Consider the following 15,617-nt stretch of genomic DNA (forward strand, 5'->3'; position numbering starts at 1 on the left):
AGGAAGCTCCTAGCACTTTTGAAATTTGCCTCTTTGCCTGTACCATAGATCCTAATGTGTTCTAGTGCCCAGAAGTTTAGCAGAAGATGCAGTCCCTTGATCTGAGACATAGTCTTCAAACCTTTTCTGCCTTCCTCCCACCTGTAGCCTGTCCAGTGAGGATGCACCTAAAAAGGCAGACAAGATTGCCTTTGCATTAAGCAGATATCCCAAGACAAGCATTAAGGACTGCTTGTAAGTAAGAAAGCAATGCCTCCCAATAAGCAGCACTGTTACCTTAAGAATATGATCAATTTCTTTTATGATCTCATGGGCCTTTCAGTTCACATGTGAAATTGAGCACATTCAGTGGCCTTGCAGATAAACTGAAGTGCCAGGGTGTGTCTCTATGGAATACTTCATGGCTAATAGAAATAGCTTAGCCATAACATTTTTAGCAAATAAATTCTGTTCCACCTATACTGGGTGGGCTTCTGAATTTCCCTGTTGGAAACTGGGAGTTTAATAAATAGACCCTTGAAAACAGGGTAAATGGCTCTTTAAGATGGATGTTCCTCATTACTTTTGTCATAAGAGATATAAGGGGAAGAAATATAAATTAAGCTTTCGGAGGCAATATGTGCCTCCATCAGGACAAATGATTCACCTTCCCCATTGCTATTATGAAGAATTAAGAGCTCTATCATACTTTGAAGCAGGCAGGCAATGGTGTGACTACTGAGGGAACAGGAGTGGAGAGAAGCAGGTTACTATAAACAGGCTTTCTTGACTGGCTGAGGGAAGAGATGCAATGGGTTCAGAAACTCCGTTCAACCTGCATAGAAGGTACAATTGCATGTGTTTGTGGAACCTTGCATGGGCAAGGTTCTGTAGCAGAGAGTAGAGACATATTTGTGTTTTTCTGAGTCAGAATTGTTCCTGATTATGTATGTTCTAAATGTTAGGGGGTCTTCCACAGAGACTCATCTGTCATGAAAAAATATTACAGAAATAACTGTATTATGCTTGAATGACTGCTGTCTATTTTCAGACCATATCAGTTGGAAAAATAATATTTGTACAAAGCTGAAGTGTTTATACTCTTTCAGCTCTGTTTCAAGTAAAGTAATGACAGCTTTCACTGAGCAGAGGAGAATACAAAAGGAGGTTTAGATGCAGAATATGCTTCTTAGTGCACAGGTCAGAGTTAGTTATGCAAATGTCAGTTCTGAACCATGAATCATGCTTATTCCAACAAAGCAGGAAAGCTGTTTTTGCTAATCTTCAGAACCAGATGAGCATTGCTGTGTTCGATGTCCATTGGGTATTTGAAGTCCCAGGAGGGGTTAACCACCGAAGACAACTTCCAGTAAATTCCAAACTCAATGCATTATGCAGGAAAAAACCTAGACCCTGTAGTCATAATTGAATAAATTGAACTTGCTGTTATATCACATATGGTTCCCCATTCCTGTGTGCTTTGTTAGGGAGGCTGTGGGTTAAAGTCAGGAGAAGATGAAATGTCCATTTAAGTGCCCTATGGGAAGCCATCATTTAGATTTTTTTCAGCCTCTTTGCTTGGAGACAGTATTCTTTTGTTCCGCCAGCCATGGAGTGCTAAATAGTGGCCAGAAAATGCATTGCAAGTTAAGGATCCGCAGGTGAAAATCTATCTCATTATTTGAGGCATCACAATAATGTTTTCAGAATGCTTTCACACTTCTATTTTAAGTGCTGAGCTGGAGTCTCCTCTCACCTGCACTGCTGTCAGTCAGTCATGACAGTGAGCTCTGTTCTTAGGCATGTTTGAGGCACTGCCGGGCCCTGTACCAGAGAGAAGAGCCTAGCCCATGATTAAAACTGCTAATGATCACTCATTTTGGAAATAGTGGATAAAAATAGTGGTATTTTAATGCCTTAAGTACAAAAATTATCTTCATCTTCAGGATCTCCAGTGTGCTGTTCCCTCTCTTATTTTCTCTGGTTGTGTCCCTTCCCCCAGCTCCTGTCAGATTTGATTCTGTGTCTGTGTCAGTGCCTGCAGCAATCCCTGCAGCAAAGTTTTGCCAGTTCCACTTGCTGTTAAAAGCCAGTCACTTCTACTGCAGAGGCAAGTTAAATGGAGTTTTCCAACTCCTGCCCCTTTTCCTTTTGTCTTCTCCCTCTGCATGTACCTGCCCCTATACTTTGCCTGCTGGTAGGTGAGAAATGTTGTTTTCCCAAATTCAGTGCAGTTCATCAGTGGTTGTCTGGCTTTCCTTTCTTCTGCCTTGGCCTTTCTTCACCTGGGGGTGGCCAAACTACTCTTGCCTAGGTCTAGCAGGTCAACATGGCTTACCCAGTCTTCTCTCTTCTTTCCTAGCAGACTTCTCAGTCATGGCTGAAGAGCTGGTCGCACAAACCTCAAAAAGCCTGTGGGCCCCACCAAATCGTTCTTTGGTGTGATAGGTGTGACTTGCATTTTTTTCATACAATGGGCAAAAGCTTTAACATGACGGGGGAAGCCATGAGATACATCTCCTCCAAGTAGTTCACAAAGTACTGTGTTCGAACAGGAGGTTATTTTGGCTTTTATCCACTGCTGAGCCCCTGAAATTTGCAAAAGTGCAATCAGTACACTCAAAGGCACAACTTTAAGTACTGACTAAGGCAGCTGTTGTGCTCTGTGGTAGTCAGTGATCTGTGACTACGCATGATAAAGATCGAGGCTGAGAGATTCTGCAGACCAATCCATAGGAATGTGGTTTCCTGGAGTCCTGCCACAGGGATAGTTAAACATTCATGGAACCTGTTTTCCTCTGACATATTTTAGTTGTACGTAAAAGATAGCACATGTTTGGCTTTACAGAGGCTGTCTCAGCACTCTTGATAATCATTGTTGTTAATCTTAATAGAAACAGTCACAAAAGCATAAAAGTTCTGTACCCATGGTAATCCTACTGGGGTAGCTCATGGTTGAGATAAAGGACTGCACCCAAAGCTGTGTCCAAGACAGTGTGAACATTGTGAGCTCATACTCACATGGTGAAAATAAGAGTATGTACCAGAGTGACACTCCATTTCAGCTCAGATGACATTAAGCTTAGAAATGGCAGCTGCAACTGAAAAACTGAAAATACATATTTCATAGGGTTACCCTGAAGTAACCTTATGAAACCCTCCCTGTTGTGATGGGAGTTACTAGGTGATCTGTAGTGTTGCCAGCTCCTGTGATTTTGTGATGAGTAATAGGAATACAGCTATTTTTCTTGAAGATCCACCTCCTGGATCCCAATGATTTATTTTCATTTTATCGTGTCTTTTATTCTAGTTAGACAGTAATTCCAACCCTCCTGCTCATGGCCAAAGTTTCAAAACATGTCTCAAAAAGCACTCTTAAGAGTACAGACAGCAATGGCAAGTAAGGAAGAACCCAACAATTGTGTTTTTTGGTTGCTTGGGGTTTGTCTTTTTGCTTTTCAGGGGGTTTTTGGTTGTATTTTTTCCCTTCGTTTATTTCCATGATTTGTCTGACAAGTCTTGTGATTTTGTAACTCATGATTTTTTTTATCTTGAGGATTGATTATGTTTCCATCTTCACTTCCTTGTATTACCACACTGGACACAATCAGTCTGTTTAAGAGTACCCATCAGGATATACATCCAGGTCTTGAAAGCAAAACTCAGGTCATGCAGTTTCCTTGACTCTCTCACTCCTGCAATTAATTCATCAATATGTGTAAGGCAAATTTAATGAAGCTGGCAGTGTCTCCGTAACTGTCAAAGTTCCACTAGGACTGTAGATCATGTGCTGGGGATAGTAGTCAAAACAGAAGTCATGCTGTGTTTAGTACAGTTCCTGGCAAAACTTGATGTCTTTCTGTTGGATGAGAAGGCAATTCAGTTTGGATGCTCTTCATAGCTGCTACTGTGCTTTCTAAACACAGATATATGATGTCATGGAGTTGTGCTCTTTGGGAGAACAAGGACAATCTACTTCAAGGCTCTCTGATACAGACAATGTCCTCCTGGCAGATTTCCACAATGTAGTGGAGTGAAATCTTCAAATCTCTCCCATCAGGTGGAATTATCTCACAGCAGCTGAGTAGTTGAGTTCCCATCCCAATGTCTCTCTCAGCATTTTTTTTGGGGGGGAGGATGGGATCTGCCTGCTGTTTTATAAGTATACATGTGCCAGAGACACTGGATGAGAGAATAGAAGTGCTGTGACAGGATTTTACAAGGTAGGAGTAAGAGAAGTTGGCTGCTGTTTCTGAAATGCATCCGAAGACATAAAAAGTTTTCCAGTGTAGATATTTCCAAAAAGACAGCATGTTAGTTTGGGCTTTATTTAATGTTGTTAGCTTGTGAGAATTCTGTAATGGTTTTAAAAATAAGAGAAAAGTAAACTACAACGTTAGGCCTCAATAGAAGTTACGTATCTACAGACAACAGATGCAAAGCAAACCACTTCAAGCAAAGTCAATAGACTTTGGGTGAGGTGTCCTGTTTATGATGTCCTAGGAAATCATAAATAAAGATGTGAACCGCAGAAGAGAAGTGATATTCTGCAAGCCTGGCTCCACCAGAATCTATGGAGTGGACATTTCTAATGTGACTGCTCTAGTGTGTCTTCTGTAATGTCCAGCCCATATGTTGACTTGCATGTTCCATACATTTTAACCACAGCGGCTGATCTCTGCTGAACTGGTTGGCTGAAAGTTTCATAGCCAAGAAAGCACAGTCTTTTATTTGGAACCCTCTCCGTGGACAAAGAAGCAAAGAAAGCTAGAATTAGGCTTCCTGTAGAAGTCAAAATAAGAAAACTAACATTAGACAGTGGGTGGCAAATTCAAATTTTAGGAGACAAGCACACACTTTAGGATGGCTTCATTCACCTTTGCAAATCTGTGATTTCTCTTTTAACTTTTTCATTATATCCACTTTTTTTTCTTGCAAAATCAAAGGTTGCTGCTGTCCACAGTATTCAAGTGACTTTGGTTTTCTTAACAGGAGAAAATCTTGAGATGGCTCGTGTGGTATGAGGTGTGCAGCAGGATAGTCAAATACTTTTAGAGGTGAACATTTAAGTGACTACAAGTAGAGGAGCATTCTGCTGGTCCTGAACCACTCCTTGCTTATGAATCCCTCAGGCAATGAGTAATACACTTTCCTAGGGAAGAATCCTACTGATTTGTCATTCTCCAGGCAGGACTTGGTTGATTTAGGATAGGTGTGAGTTCATGTGACTTGGAAGAAGACCCATCTTTTCAGGATTTCTAAATTCTCAGAGTCTAGTAGCCGTCTGTAATCAAAGAGTGACATCAAAGTTCCTATCTAACTCCAGATTTCCTCTCAGGCCATCTGCAGGGTGTGGTTTCAGCGTCAGATGGAAAAAGTCAAACATGGCTTTAGTTTGGAATTAGATGGGTTATCACAGTGGACAAGGCCAAGGAGTAATAACAAACAACAGACCTACATCTGCTAGAGCATTATGACAGTCTTACGGAAAGTAAACTGCAGTCTCACTTTAAACCAAGTGTTGAAGCATGGAATAAAATTTGTCCACCTGGGCAGTTTAGACAGTTTTTTGAGCTGCCAGAGGCATGAATAAAGAGTCACTGATCTGTCAGCCTCTGTTAGAAGAATTTTGGGGAGAAAATACAAGTGTAGTCAGTTCTGGAAGTCCCAAAACCCCATTAGCTTTTGATAGTAATTAAACCTGATCAGAAATTACTTGGTCCTAACTGGACAACCTTTTGCTACTGTTGCTAGTGGTTAAACTAATGCCTACCTTAGAAACTTAAGATTTGTGACCTTACAGGGGATTGCTGCTTTCCACATGGCTTTTTTTTCCTTTATTTATTCTTTCTTTTTTTTTTTAATCAAGTAGTTTGGGTTGGATATCCCTCCTTGGAAGAGGTCCAAACATATTTATTTTAATCCATTTGTTCCAGTGGGTGAGCCTTGGTAGAACTGGCAAGCCAGGGATGGCATAGGAACCAAACCCTTTCTCTCAACAAATATAATGTGCTTGAAATAGTTTACTTAAGGACCCACCTTCGTTTGGCTCTTGGCTCCAGTGCTGCGGGCACTGGAGGGGACTGAGTCATGTTCATGGCACAGGCATCCATCGTGCCACAGCTGCCATGTGAGCTCAGAGCTGAAAGCAGCATAGATGCAGCTGATGCCTTTCCCCTGTGCTCAGTTGCAGGCACCCCTGCCACAGGTTTCCTGTGTACATTTGGGTGAGTCACTTCACCTCTCCCTCAGTATTTGTCTCTATTTTCATTCCAGGCTTTTAGCACCATGGATTGGGGTTTTTTCTGGGTAGAGGGACAGTCCCTCACTATCAGGTTGCTTGGATCATTACTGCAACCTAGATAAGTTATGACAGCTATTAGTTTCTCTTCAGCATGTGGTAAGGAAGAAGAGATGTACACCATCCAGAAGAGATGTCCCATTTGCTATAGTGAGGATTATGTTGACATGTATTTCATAGAATAGTACATTCAAGACCTTCTGAGTTCCTACCACACCTGCTTCAATGAGGCTTTGTTCTTCTACATGGCTACTGGGAGTTGTTGCCACACAACAGAACAAGAAATGTTTACCTGGGGCTTAAAATTCCGCCAGCCCATAATATCCTGCCAGCATTCTCCACCCCTGTAAGAGCTCCCAGTGTTGCAAATGGGGTGGCACACCTCCCTTGGAAAAGTAGCAATGTTTATTTTGACAAAGCTTGATAGTAAACATGACAGTGCTATAACAAGCTTTGATGGCAACAAACACTTGGTTATTTACTGCGTAGAGGACAAGGTGGGACAAACTGTCAGAGACACCCTCATGTTGAGTCATGAGGTTCAGAAAGGACCCCCTCGCATTCTAAACCCCTTTCTCAGGTGGTTTCCATGTGTGTCTGGATCCAGACCTAGTTCCAGGCTAGGAACTTAGGCCTAAAGGATTATACGAGCACAAGCAGTCCTTTATCTCACTTAGCTAAGATTTCAAAGTTTCAGTATGCTTATTCCCCTTTCACTTACTGAGTATTTAGTGCAATAAGTATTCTCACAACTTCAAGAGGCATCCCTGTTCAAGGGGAGATCCTGGCATGCAGCCCACAGCTGTGCAGGAGAGCTCAGCAGACCCTGGGCTGTTCCCTATTTATGGAGTAAAATGATTGACTTGTAGTAGTATTTGCATGCCAGCTGTATTTTGCTTGGCGCATGCTCAACTAGACCTCAGCTGCTGAGTAAGTTTTATGGCCCTCAGCTATTGTGCTGTTATCTATCTTCCCAGAGTCCAGCTTTAAGCCAGGTGCAGCCCTCACAACCACCACTGCTAGCTCTTGCTTGAGCCAAAAGCAGGGAGGAGCACACTGCCACACCCAGTGAGCTCATCCTAACCACCCCTCTGCGTAGCATCCTCTTCTATACCATAGAACCATTGGAAATTTTGCCTCTGAGTATAGTGGCCGTTAGATCAGAAACCTTAGGTCAGTACCAGAGCATGCTAGTGATGAGAAAGATGTGTGGTTTGGATGGAGAGAGGAAACCTTCCTCTCCATCTTTCACAATGGTTCAGAACTCAATTGAAAATGTTAGCAAGAGGCTCTTTTATTTCCTCCTGGAAAAATCATGTGTATTTATTTCCTGTAGTAAAATAGTCTAATGGTAGTAAAAAGTGAAGTTCTAGAAGGAAAAAATTGATTTCTCAGCTAATTGAGTAGAGAGAGGGGGAAATTATAAATCCCTGGTTGCCTATTACAGGTTGACTAGCAACATTTGGCTACAGAAAGCAATATGAACACAGTTTTAACACGCAGGTGGCTACAAGAGAAGGGCTGTGCTGCATGTAAGCCCAGTATCTCCTCAAAGTGGTTCACCCTACTTTTCCAATTACATTGCGAAGTGAGTCAGACTGAAACTGTTGTTGATGGTCTGCTCCACTTCAGATAGTTGCATGTTCGTTTTAGCTTTAGGAAGAATTTTGTGTCAGCATTTTCTGTTCCTTGTAGTTACACTGTCTTTTCAAAATAGTTTTTGAGCTAAAAGGATGTTTCCTGAAGTTCAAACAGTGGTGCAAAAATATCTCTTTCCTTACTGCTGCCACACTGAAGCAGATGGTAAGTACTGAGACTCAGAACCAGTAAGCATCTAATTACTCAATTTCTGGGTGCAGAAAAGTAGCTGTTGGGTCAAAGACAGGCTGTCATTGCAAGTTAGTTTGAGTTCAAGTCCCCTGCAGTTGGCCCAGTTAGACTCCTGCAGTAGATCACATGAGCTGTACAGATGCCCTATTGCATTTCTAGCTTGAGTTTCACCCACATCCTCTGGCAGGCCATCTACCTTAAGCTCAAAGTCTGTTCCAGCTCTGTGGTTTTTATGTGTGAACAGTAATCAGATTAGAGATGACACCTAGGTTATGCCTCAGGTTAGGAAAGACAAAATTGCGAAATTCATGCTGATCCATGTTATAATGATGTCACACAGCTAATGTGCATTCTCAGTGTGGAACCCACAGTTACTGTGGCACACAGACCATGATGCAGTGTTATACATGGGAGACAGATACACTGCCTGTAAGTAATGCAAATGGGTGAGTGCAGAGGAGCTATTTCAGCGCAAACTGGTTTTGGAAAATGCATAATTCTGCAAATTGCTTAGCAACTTTTGCTCCCTCTGAAGTCAATAGAAGTTCATTTCGCTTTTCAAATTCACTTTGATTAACCTGGTCTTGACATCATGGCACTTACCTTGTTGTAAAGAAAATTGGTAGCTGTGAAAGATCAAAGATTTTCTAATTTAAGGTAAGAGGAAATGTTTGCTGCTGATGAAAACCTTATCTTCATAATAAGCAATAATGCAATCTGATCATCTACCATTATTGAGTTTTCTTTTTTTTTTTCCTTAAGCTGAATTTACATCACCTGTAGAAAGAAATAAGGAAAGTGGACTGAAAATGTCAAACCTATGCAAGTTTTGTGATATTAAAGTAACAACCTGCTCAAACCAACATCGGTGCAGGAGTAACTGCAACATCACTTCTATCTGTGAGAAGAGTAGTGAAGTCTGTGTTGCTGTATGGTAAGTTATTTCTTCATACAGGTGGGGACAGGAGAACACCCTCATTCATCACTGCTTAGTACTTTACTTGATTGCTCTGATATTCAGAATGTCCCTGCTCCCTCATCAGGCTTTGCTCTCCTGCTTCCAGCTCATATCTCTGCATAGCATACCAAGAGTTGCTTGAGGTTAACAATTCTGATATGAAATGTTCTGGGGACTTGTTTTTTTCTAAAACAGTTCTGTTCCAGCTTACACTGTTATTGGAAAAGAGGCATGGTTTTGTGCAAGCCATTAAGTTGTATCCACCCACAGCACTCAAGAGTAGAAACAGATTTCAGGCTCAAGAGAGGATTGTAGTGACAGTTGCTGAACAAAGACAATTCTCTCTCAGGTTTCAAGGGAACTAGATTATGTAGGTTTATCACAAGAGGCTTATTGCCATATATAGGTAGAAATATTTCCTCTTAATGGGAAAAAACTTCTGTGTAGGTAGAGACTTTGATGTAGGCATGATACTTTTTATGTAGCCTCTGTCTAGGTTCAAAGAAATCAAGAGTTTATGAAAATGGATTGTAAATCTTTTTTGGATTTATTTGCTTTAAGCTTGGGTTCCAGTCTAAAAGCTGGGGCATCCCTTGCCCTTTCATAAATGGGAATCCAGTCCTACCAAAGAAAGCCAGAACCACTCTTAATGAGTTAATAACTGGACTAAAGGAACACAACAGAGTGTTTGCAGCATTGCTGCTGATTTAGTAAAATAATTAGAACCACTTCCAGAGGGACATAACTAATTCATGTACTGAGGGATTAGTTGTGTCCATTGAATTGAGATGTTCAGCATAATTGGAAGTAGGCATTTCAGTTCAGGATCAGTCCAGTGTGCTTTTCCATATTTCTCCTGTGATTCTTCAGTAAGTCATCAGTGTCTATTATTGCCATAAAAAGGAGCTGTTGTAAAATTTAATTTACATGTTGGATTTTTCATGACCATTTATCCAAAAGGCAAGTAAGTTGAGAACTGTAAGGTGCTTTTTTGCCAACAAGTCTTTTGTCAATGAAATTAAATCTGTGGACCAGGACAAAGCACAGGAATATGGTCCAGATTATGAGCTGTAAATATTTCCCTGACTGTGAGGCAACTCTAACTTGCATCAGTTTTTATGATTGATATTTTGCTGGGGTGTTTTTGGTTGGTTGAGGGGGGGTTTTGTATATAACTCCTTCAGTGCACAAACTGTGCTGATTGTAGGCTTCGAAAGCAAAATGAAAGGACCAACTCACTAAAAATTCTCTGATTTTGAGGAAATAATTCAGTTTTTATTGTAATTTCCCACAGATTTTTACTGTCTGCTTAGTGACCACAAAAACCAAAAGTATGTTCTGAAGTTCACAGCAGTTCATCAAGCATTAGCTTGAATAATTCCAAGTGAAATTTTCAGAAGCACTCTTGTGAGCTTAGCAGGAATATGATACAGGAATAGCTGTGCCATTGTACAAATGTGAGGAGCCCAGACAGTGCCAAATTTGCCCCATTCAACAAAGACAGAGAAAAACATAGGATGCTCTTTAAATACCATTTATGTTCTCAAAAGAGGTGAATTTTGGCCAGGCGTGGTCCTGTCTGCTCCCTTTATAAAATATTCCTTTTTTGATTTCAGTTTTCTCCTTTTCATTTTTAGGAGACAGAATGATGAAAATGTGACATTAGAAACAATATGCCACGACCCCCAGGAAGCACTGTATGGTCACTTTTTGGATGACTATAAATCAGAGCAGTGTTTGATGAGGGAAAAGAAGGACGATGGGGGATTGATGTTCATGTGTTCCTGCACAGGTGAAGAATGCAATGATATGCTCATTTTTACATCAGGTAGGTTTAATAATTTACCTTGCATTCCTACATTCCTTGCAAGTAATATTAACTGTGTTAATATTAACTGTGTTATACCCATGTCCTTTGGAATTGCATTTTGTGGGGGAGAACTTCTAATGGCAGCTGCTCTTTTAGTCTTTCTTGAATCTTGCAAAATCTCAATCTTTCTTTTCTGTGTTCTGAGGGTACTTCTTCCTGCCAGGCTGTCCTCATTTTGAAGTAAGTCTCATATTCAGCTCAAGATATTGCACTTAAAAGCTGATGGAAGATGAAAGCAAGATGTTTTCAGTTGTTCGGTTGGCACACCAAAATGCAACACGTGCTAATTACATTATGAAATCTAAAGTAAAGCAAATGCCATTTTTAAGGTCCTACCTTTTCTAAAAGGCTGTTTTGCCTGAGTGTGTTATCTGCATATAGAGATGTTACTGATAACCTGATAGAATGTGAATTTTAAGTCAGCTTCTCTGGTGTAACTGACCATCTGCACCTCCCTTGTGATGAGTGCGAAGAAGCTAGGTTCCTTCTCTGGGGAATGTATTCCCCCACACCTATATGGCACAAGGCAGTGTATGTGAGTTCAGGTAAACCAGGGAAATGTGAGTGCTGACCAAACCACAAGTGCATAACCCATCCCCCTTCCACTCCACAAGCTCTGGTGTGGGCCACTGCAGACACAATGAAGGCAGTACAGGTGTGTGCAGTGTTGGTGGACCTCCTGCTGCACACACAGATGTGTGTGGGTGCACACACCCCTTTTGCTTTATTTTGTCCTACCTGCTGTGATTATTTTACTGAGACAAAGTCAGGTTTCTGACAGGGAAGGGTGAGGTATCCTATGGAGAAATTTATGTATTGACACTTCTGAAGCGGTGTGGCACACCACACCCATCCCCATCACCCATAAATTCCTCAGAAAAGGATATAATTAGGTCCTTGTTACCTCAGATAACGAAGGCTTGGGATGCAGTTTCCACTCCTGGGAAACCTGGTGTGGGACTGTGCTGAGGTGAATGACTATGTGAGCAATTGTAGCTCTCACTTCCTAGCCTCCAAGAAGGCCAACTAGTTTAGGTTACAAAACCACACCAAATTAGCCAAGAGCAAGCTAGCATGCCTTTGCTTCCCTTGGCCCAGGCTATCCGTTTCTGGTGCCAGCCCTCATCCCCGTCTTCCTCATCCCCTCATCAAGCTTGATTTGAAACCAGACAACCTGACTGCTCATCTGTGGTTGTGTGACCAACCCTTACTTGGGTGACCTTTAAAGGATTTGGAATATATACTGGTATTGATATGAGCACAAGTGATAGACCCAGGTAGAGAGATTGCTTGGTTTTTTTTTTTAAAGAATGTGTCCCCAGAGAAGAGATCTTACTCTGTGTCAGCTGCCTAGTGTTTTTGTACAATATGAACCACACCCTTGTGGATTTTGGCTAAATTTTGTGTTAGCCACGTTATAGCTGTTTTTCCTGGAGCTATGTAGCTGAATGAAATCACTGATAAATGGGTGTCTTTGGTGTGTATGGTTATTAAAACCTTTCTAAAATTCAGCACCAAGTGCCTTGATATGAACTCTGCAGCTCACTCACACTTCCAGATCAACCCACAAGGAGTAGTAGAAGTTTAAACCCAGTCTTTTTACCCAAATTCCTTTCACTCTTCCAAGTGAAGCCTTTCCTTCTAGGTCACGTGCTGTGAGCACTTCAGGTGACTCATGAAAACCATGTGCTGCATTCATATGTATCAAGTGAATAACTACAGATAAAAATTAAAGTAATGTAAAACTTCACTCTGTAACATTTCCAGTTCATTCACAAACACAGGCATTAACTCTAGTCAGGAGGGGGGAGAACTGAGGCTTTGTCATTCCTTTTTTATTGTTGTGGATTAGTGTTTCTTTTAAATGAAAACAGCCCCTTTGGGTTGCTTGCCTGGTTAGCCATGGCAGGAAGACAAACGATTTTTACAGTATCAGACATGCGGTTTCCTGTCTGTGTTTAACTTTGAGCAGAACATCACAGCCAGCTGGTCCATGGCTCCTCCAGACAACTAGATAATAGCCTGTAATAATTTTGCCTTTGGAATGACTGTCATCCAGATCTATTCTGTACATTGTTCTTGCAGGTTTTTTTTTCCTCTACATTTCTTATACAGCAGAACAAGAACTTTTTTGCAGTGGTTTTGCACATTCTAGTTTCAGAGAGCAAGATGAGAGCTACTCTAAAAAAACCTGATAAAACAGTGATTTTAATAATTTATTAGCAGAAACGGAGATAAAAAAAGATTGTAATTTTTCACCTGTTGATCACAGAGTTTCCTTTCAAGGTATTGTTGTAAATGACTGTGTTTTACCTCTTCTTCCTGTATGCACACTTAAGGCAGACCAGGTTTAGTTTGTTGCTGGTGTTTCTGAGGTAGGAATAAAAACCCTGGTTAAGACAGCAAGTTCTAATTTCCACCAGAGGTTAGTCACTGAATTCCAGTGATTCACAGCTGAGCTGTTATTGCTTATGGAAGAATTGGTTTATAGCACTATTGGCTTGCATGAGTCTTGACTATGAAGGGCAAACCTCCTGACTCCATTTTTAGACACAAGCATCTAAAGTTTTGGGTATTGGAGGTGTTGTGACTCACTCAAGAGTGACTTTAGAAATGTTTTAAGTAGATACATGAAAATCAAATGCCTGTTTATTGTATGGATTTTCATTTAAATTGCCAATCTGCAAGATAAGCAAGACACAGTCAAACACATGCCTAAATATGCCTGTAGTTCTGCTGTGTCAGGGGACTGACCCTGATTCAGATCCCTGGCATTCCAGGCCACAGGCAGCTGGTGGAAAATACTGAGTGCAAATCACTCCAAATAATGTTCTGTACTTCTTGGAGAAATAACATGCAGGAGACAGGTAACCATTGTAAATCTGACTACTCTGTGTTTATTTTTTAATCACTCTCTTTTTTTGCCAAACAAAATTGTGGGTGACTGGCAAGCAGCTTTCACCCTTGCGGTGGAAAAATGCTTCTCACAGCAAATCTCAATGCCAGTGTTTTGTAATTATTATTTATTCAAAAGTCTAATGTTAGTATTACCAGAAGGCAAAGCCAGGGAGCAAAACCACTGGAAAAGATTAGCCAGAATTGGGGTAAAAGGCCTTGAGTGGCTAGAAGTAGGCTAGGTAGCAGACAGAGGCCTGGTCCTTCTGTTGTGGAAAAAATGAGATCAGGACTAGACTACAAGGGCTTTTTGCACCCTGATGTCTGGTTGTGTCTGGTGAATCTTCTGAATCTTGATTTACCTTCATCTACTTTGATCTGCTGGGATGAATCAGGTCTGTCTGTAGTTGTTTGCACAGTCCCAGTCCTCCTGTGATGTTTGGGCAGCTTTGTTCCTCTGCTTTCCCTTCACCACACCTCCCAGCCGTCAGCCAGTGCGAGCATGACAGCTGCCTAACAAAGCTAGGCTTTGCTAACTATTCCAAGTTCTTTGACTGAAGTTAAGCCTGGTTTACCCTAAGGGACCAAGCAGTACTGTGCCCTTTCCAGCCCCACATCCAACCTGTTCTCCATGGACAGAAATGACAAGGTACTCACTGTAGACAAGAAGATGGGATTCCTGCATGTTACTTAGTGTATGATCTACCTACCTGCTGTGCAATGGAACTCCTTCCTCTTGTGCAGCTTATTTAGGCACAGTCATTTATCAATATGCAAACCAGCAGTGGAGACTGCAAACAAGAAAACAAATCCTTTAAATACTGTTACCAATATATATCAGTTGTTATCCTGGGCATCATGTTCAAATCCAAGCAACGGTGCAGAGAACTCAAAAGTTGGAACCAGGATTTCAACACAGCTCTGTTTTGTTTATAGTTGTTTCATTCTAACAACTGACATGGTGGTAATTTTTTATCCTCACCTGTCTCTTGCCATGCTATGCATATCTCCATGAAGCTTGCAACCAAGGTGTCTGTAAGATTGTTTAGGTAGACTGTGTTCACCTACTGCAAGATGAAGTCATTATTTTGGGCATTCCCACCACACCCAGATATGGGAGAAACCTTAAGCAGCAACTCTGAACCATCCAGACAGCTGCCTTGAAATACCAAAACCTCAGTGACAGAGATGACTGACAGGTCAACAAGAGTTTATGAGAATAATGAAGATAATTGGGGAAGTGTGTCGAGGGAGGGAGGGTGTTGTTCTACTTTTTAGAAGGTTTTTTTTTACTTCATATTGATCACGGTTTTTTACAGAGTTGGCTAATTGAGAGTGTAAGGGACATGCCTATTTGATTAATCAATTGTGGCTGAGTCATTTGCCTGAACAAATTACAGCCTGTGGATTTGCAGTGCTCCAAGTGCTGTGATTTCTCACTGTGTACAGTTGTTACCTGGGAGAGCTGGTGCTGCTCTGCTGCCTGAATCACCACAAGCATGCCTGTGTGATGCCTTGTCCTGTGCCCAGACTGCAGGAAATATGAATAATGTTTCAGAATGTCCTTAACTTCGTACCTCTCATTTGTCTCTAACATGTTGATCCTGTGTTTTCCTTTCTTTCTCTCCTCTTCCTCTCCTTACTAGAGTCAAAGTGTTAGTGATTTTACTTGACTTCATAGGAGGATCTCAGACTTAAGATCTGTGTGCAAACAGTCACCAGTCCATAAATACTTGTGTGATGAGTTGTCCGGTGCTCAAGAAACATCAGAAGGGAGATGATTA

General features: G+C 41.3%; 1 protein-coding gene across 3 annotated transcripts in view; it reads left to right on the forward strand.

Annotated features, from left to right (window-relative positions):
• TGFBR2 (transforming growth factor beta receptor 2) overlaps window positions 1–15,617 on the forward strand; it is a 61,051-nt gene that overhangs the window by 18,830 nt on the left and 26,604 nt on the right. For all 3 annotated transcript variants that reach the window (XM_077177105.1, XM_054632223.2, XM_077177110.1), the window contains 2 exons: window positions 8,873–9,044; window positions 10,706–10,896. In XM_077177105.1, coding sequence (XP_077033220.1) covers window positions 8,873–9,044; window positions 10,706–10,896 — 363 coding nt within the window. The remainder of the gene's footprint in view (window positions 1–8,872; window positions 9,045–10,705; window positions 10,897–15,617) is intronic.

The sequence above is a fragment of the Agelaius phoeniceus genome, chromosome 1, assembly GCF_051311805.1.
Source record: "Agelaius phoeniceus isolate bAgePho1 chromosome 1, bAgePho1.hap1, whole genome shotgun sequence".
Lineage (NCBI taxonomy): Eukaryota > Metazoa > Chordata > Aves > Passeriformes > Icteridae > Agelaius > Agelaius phoeniceus.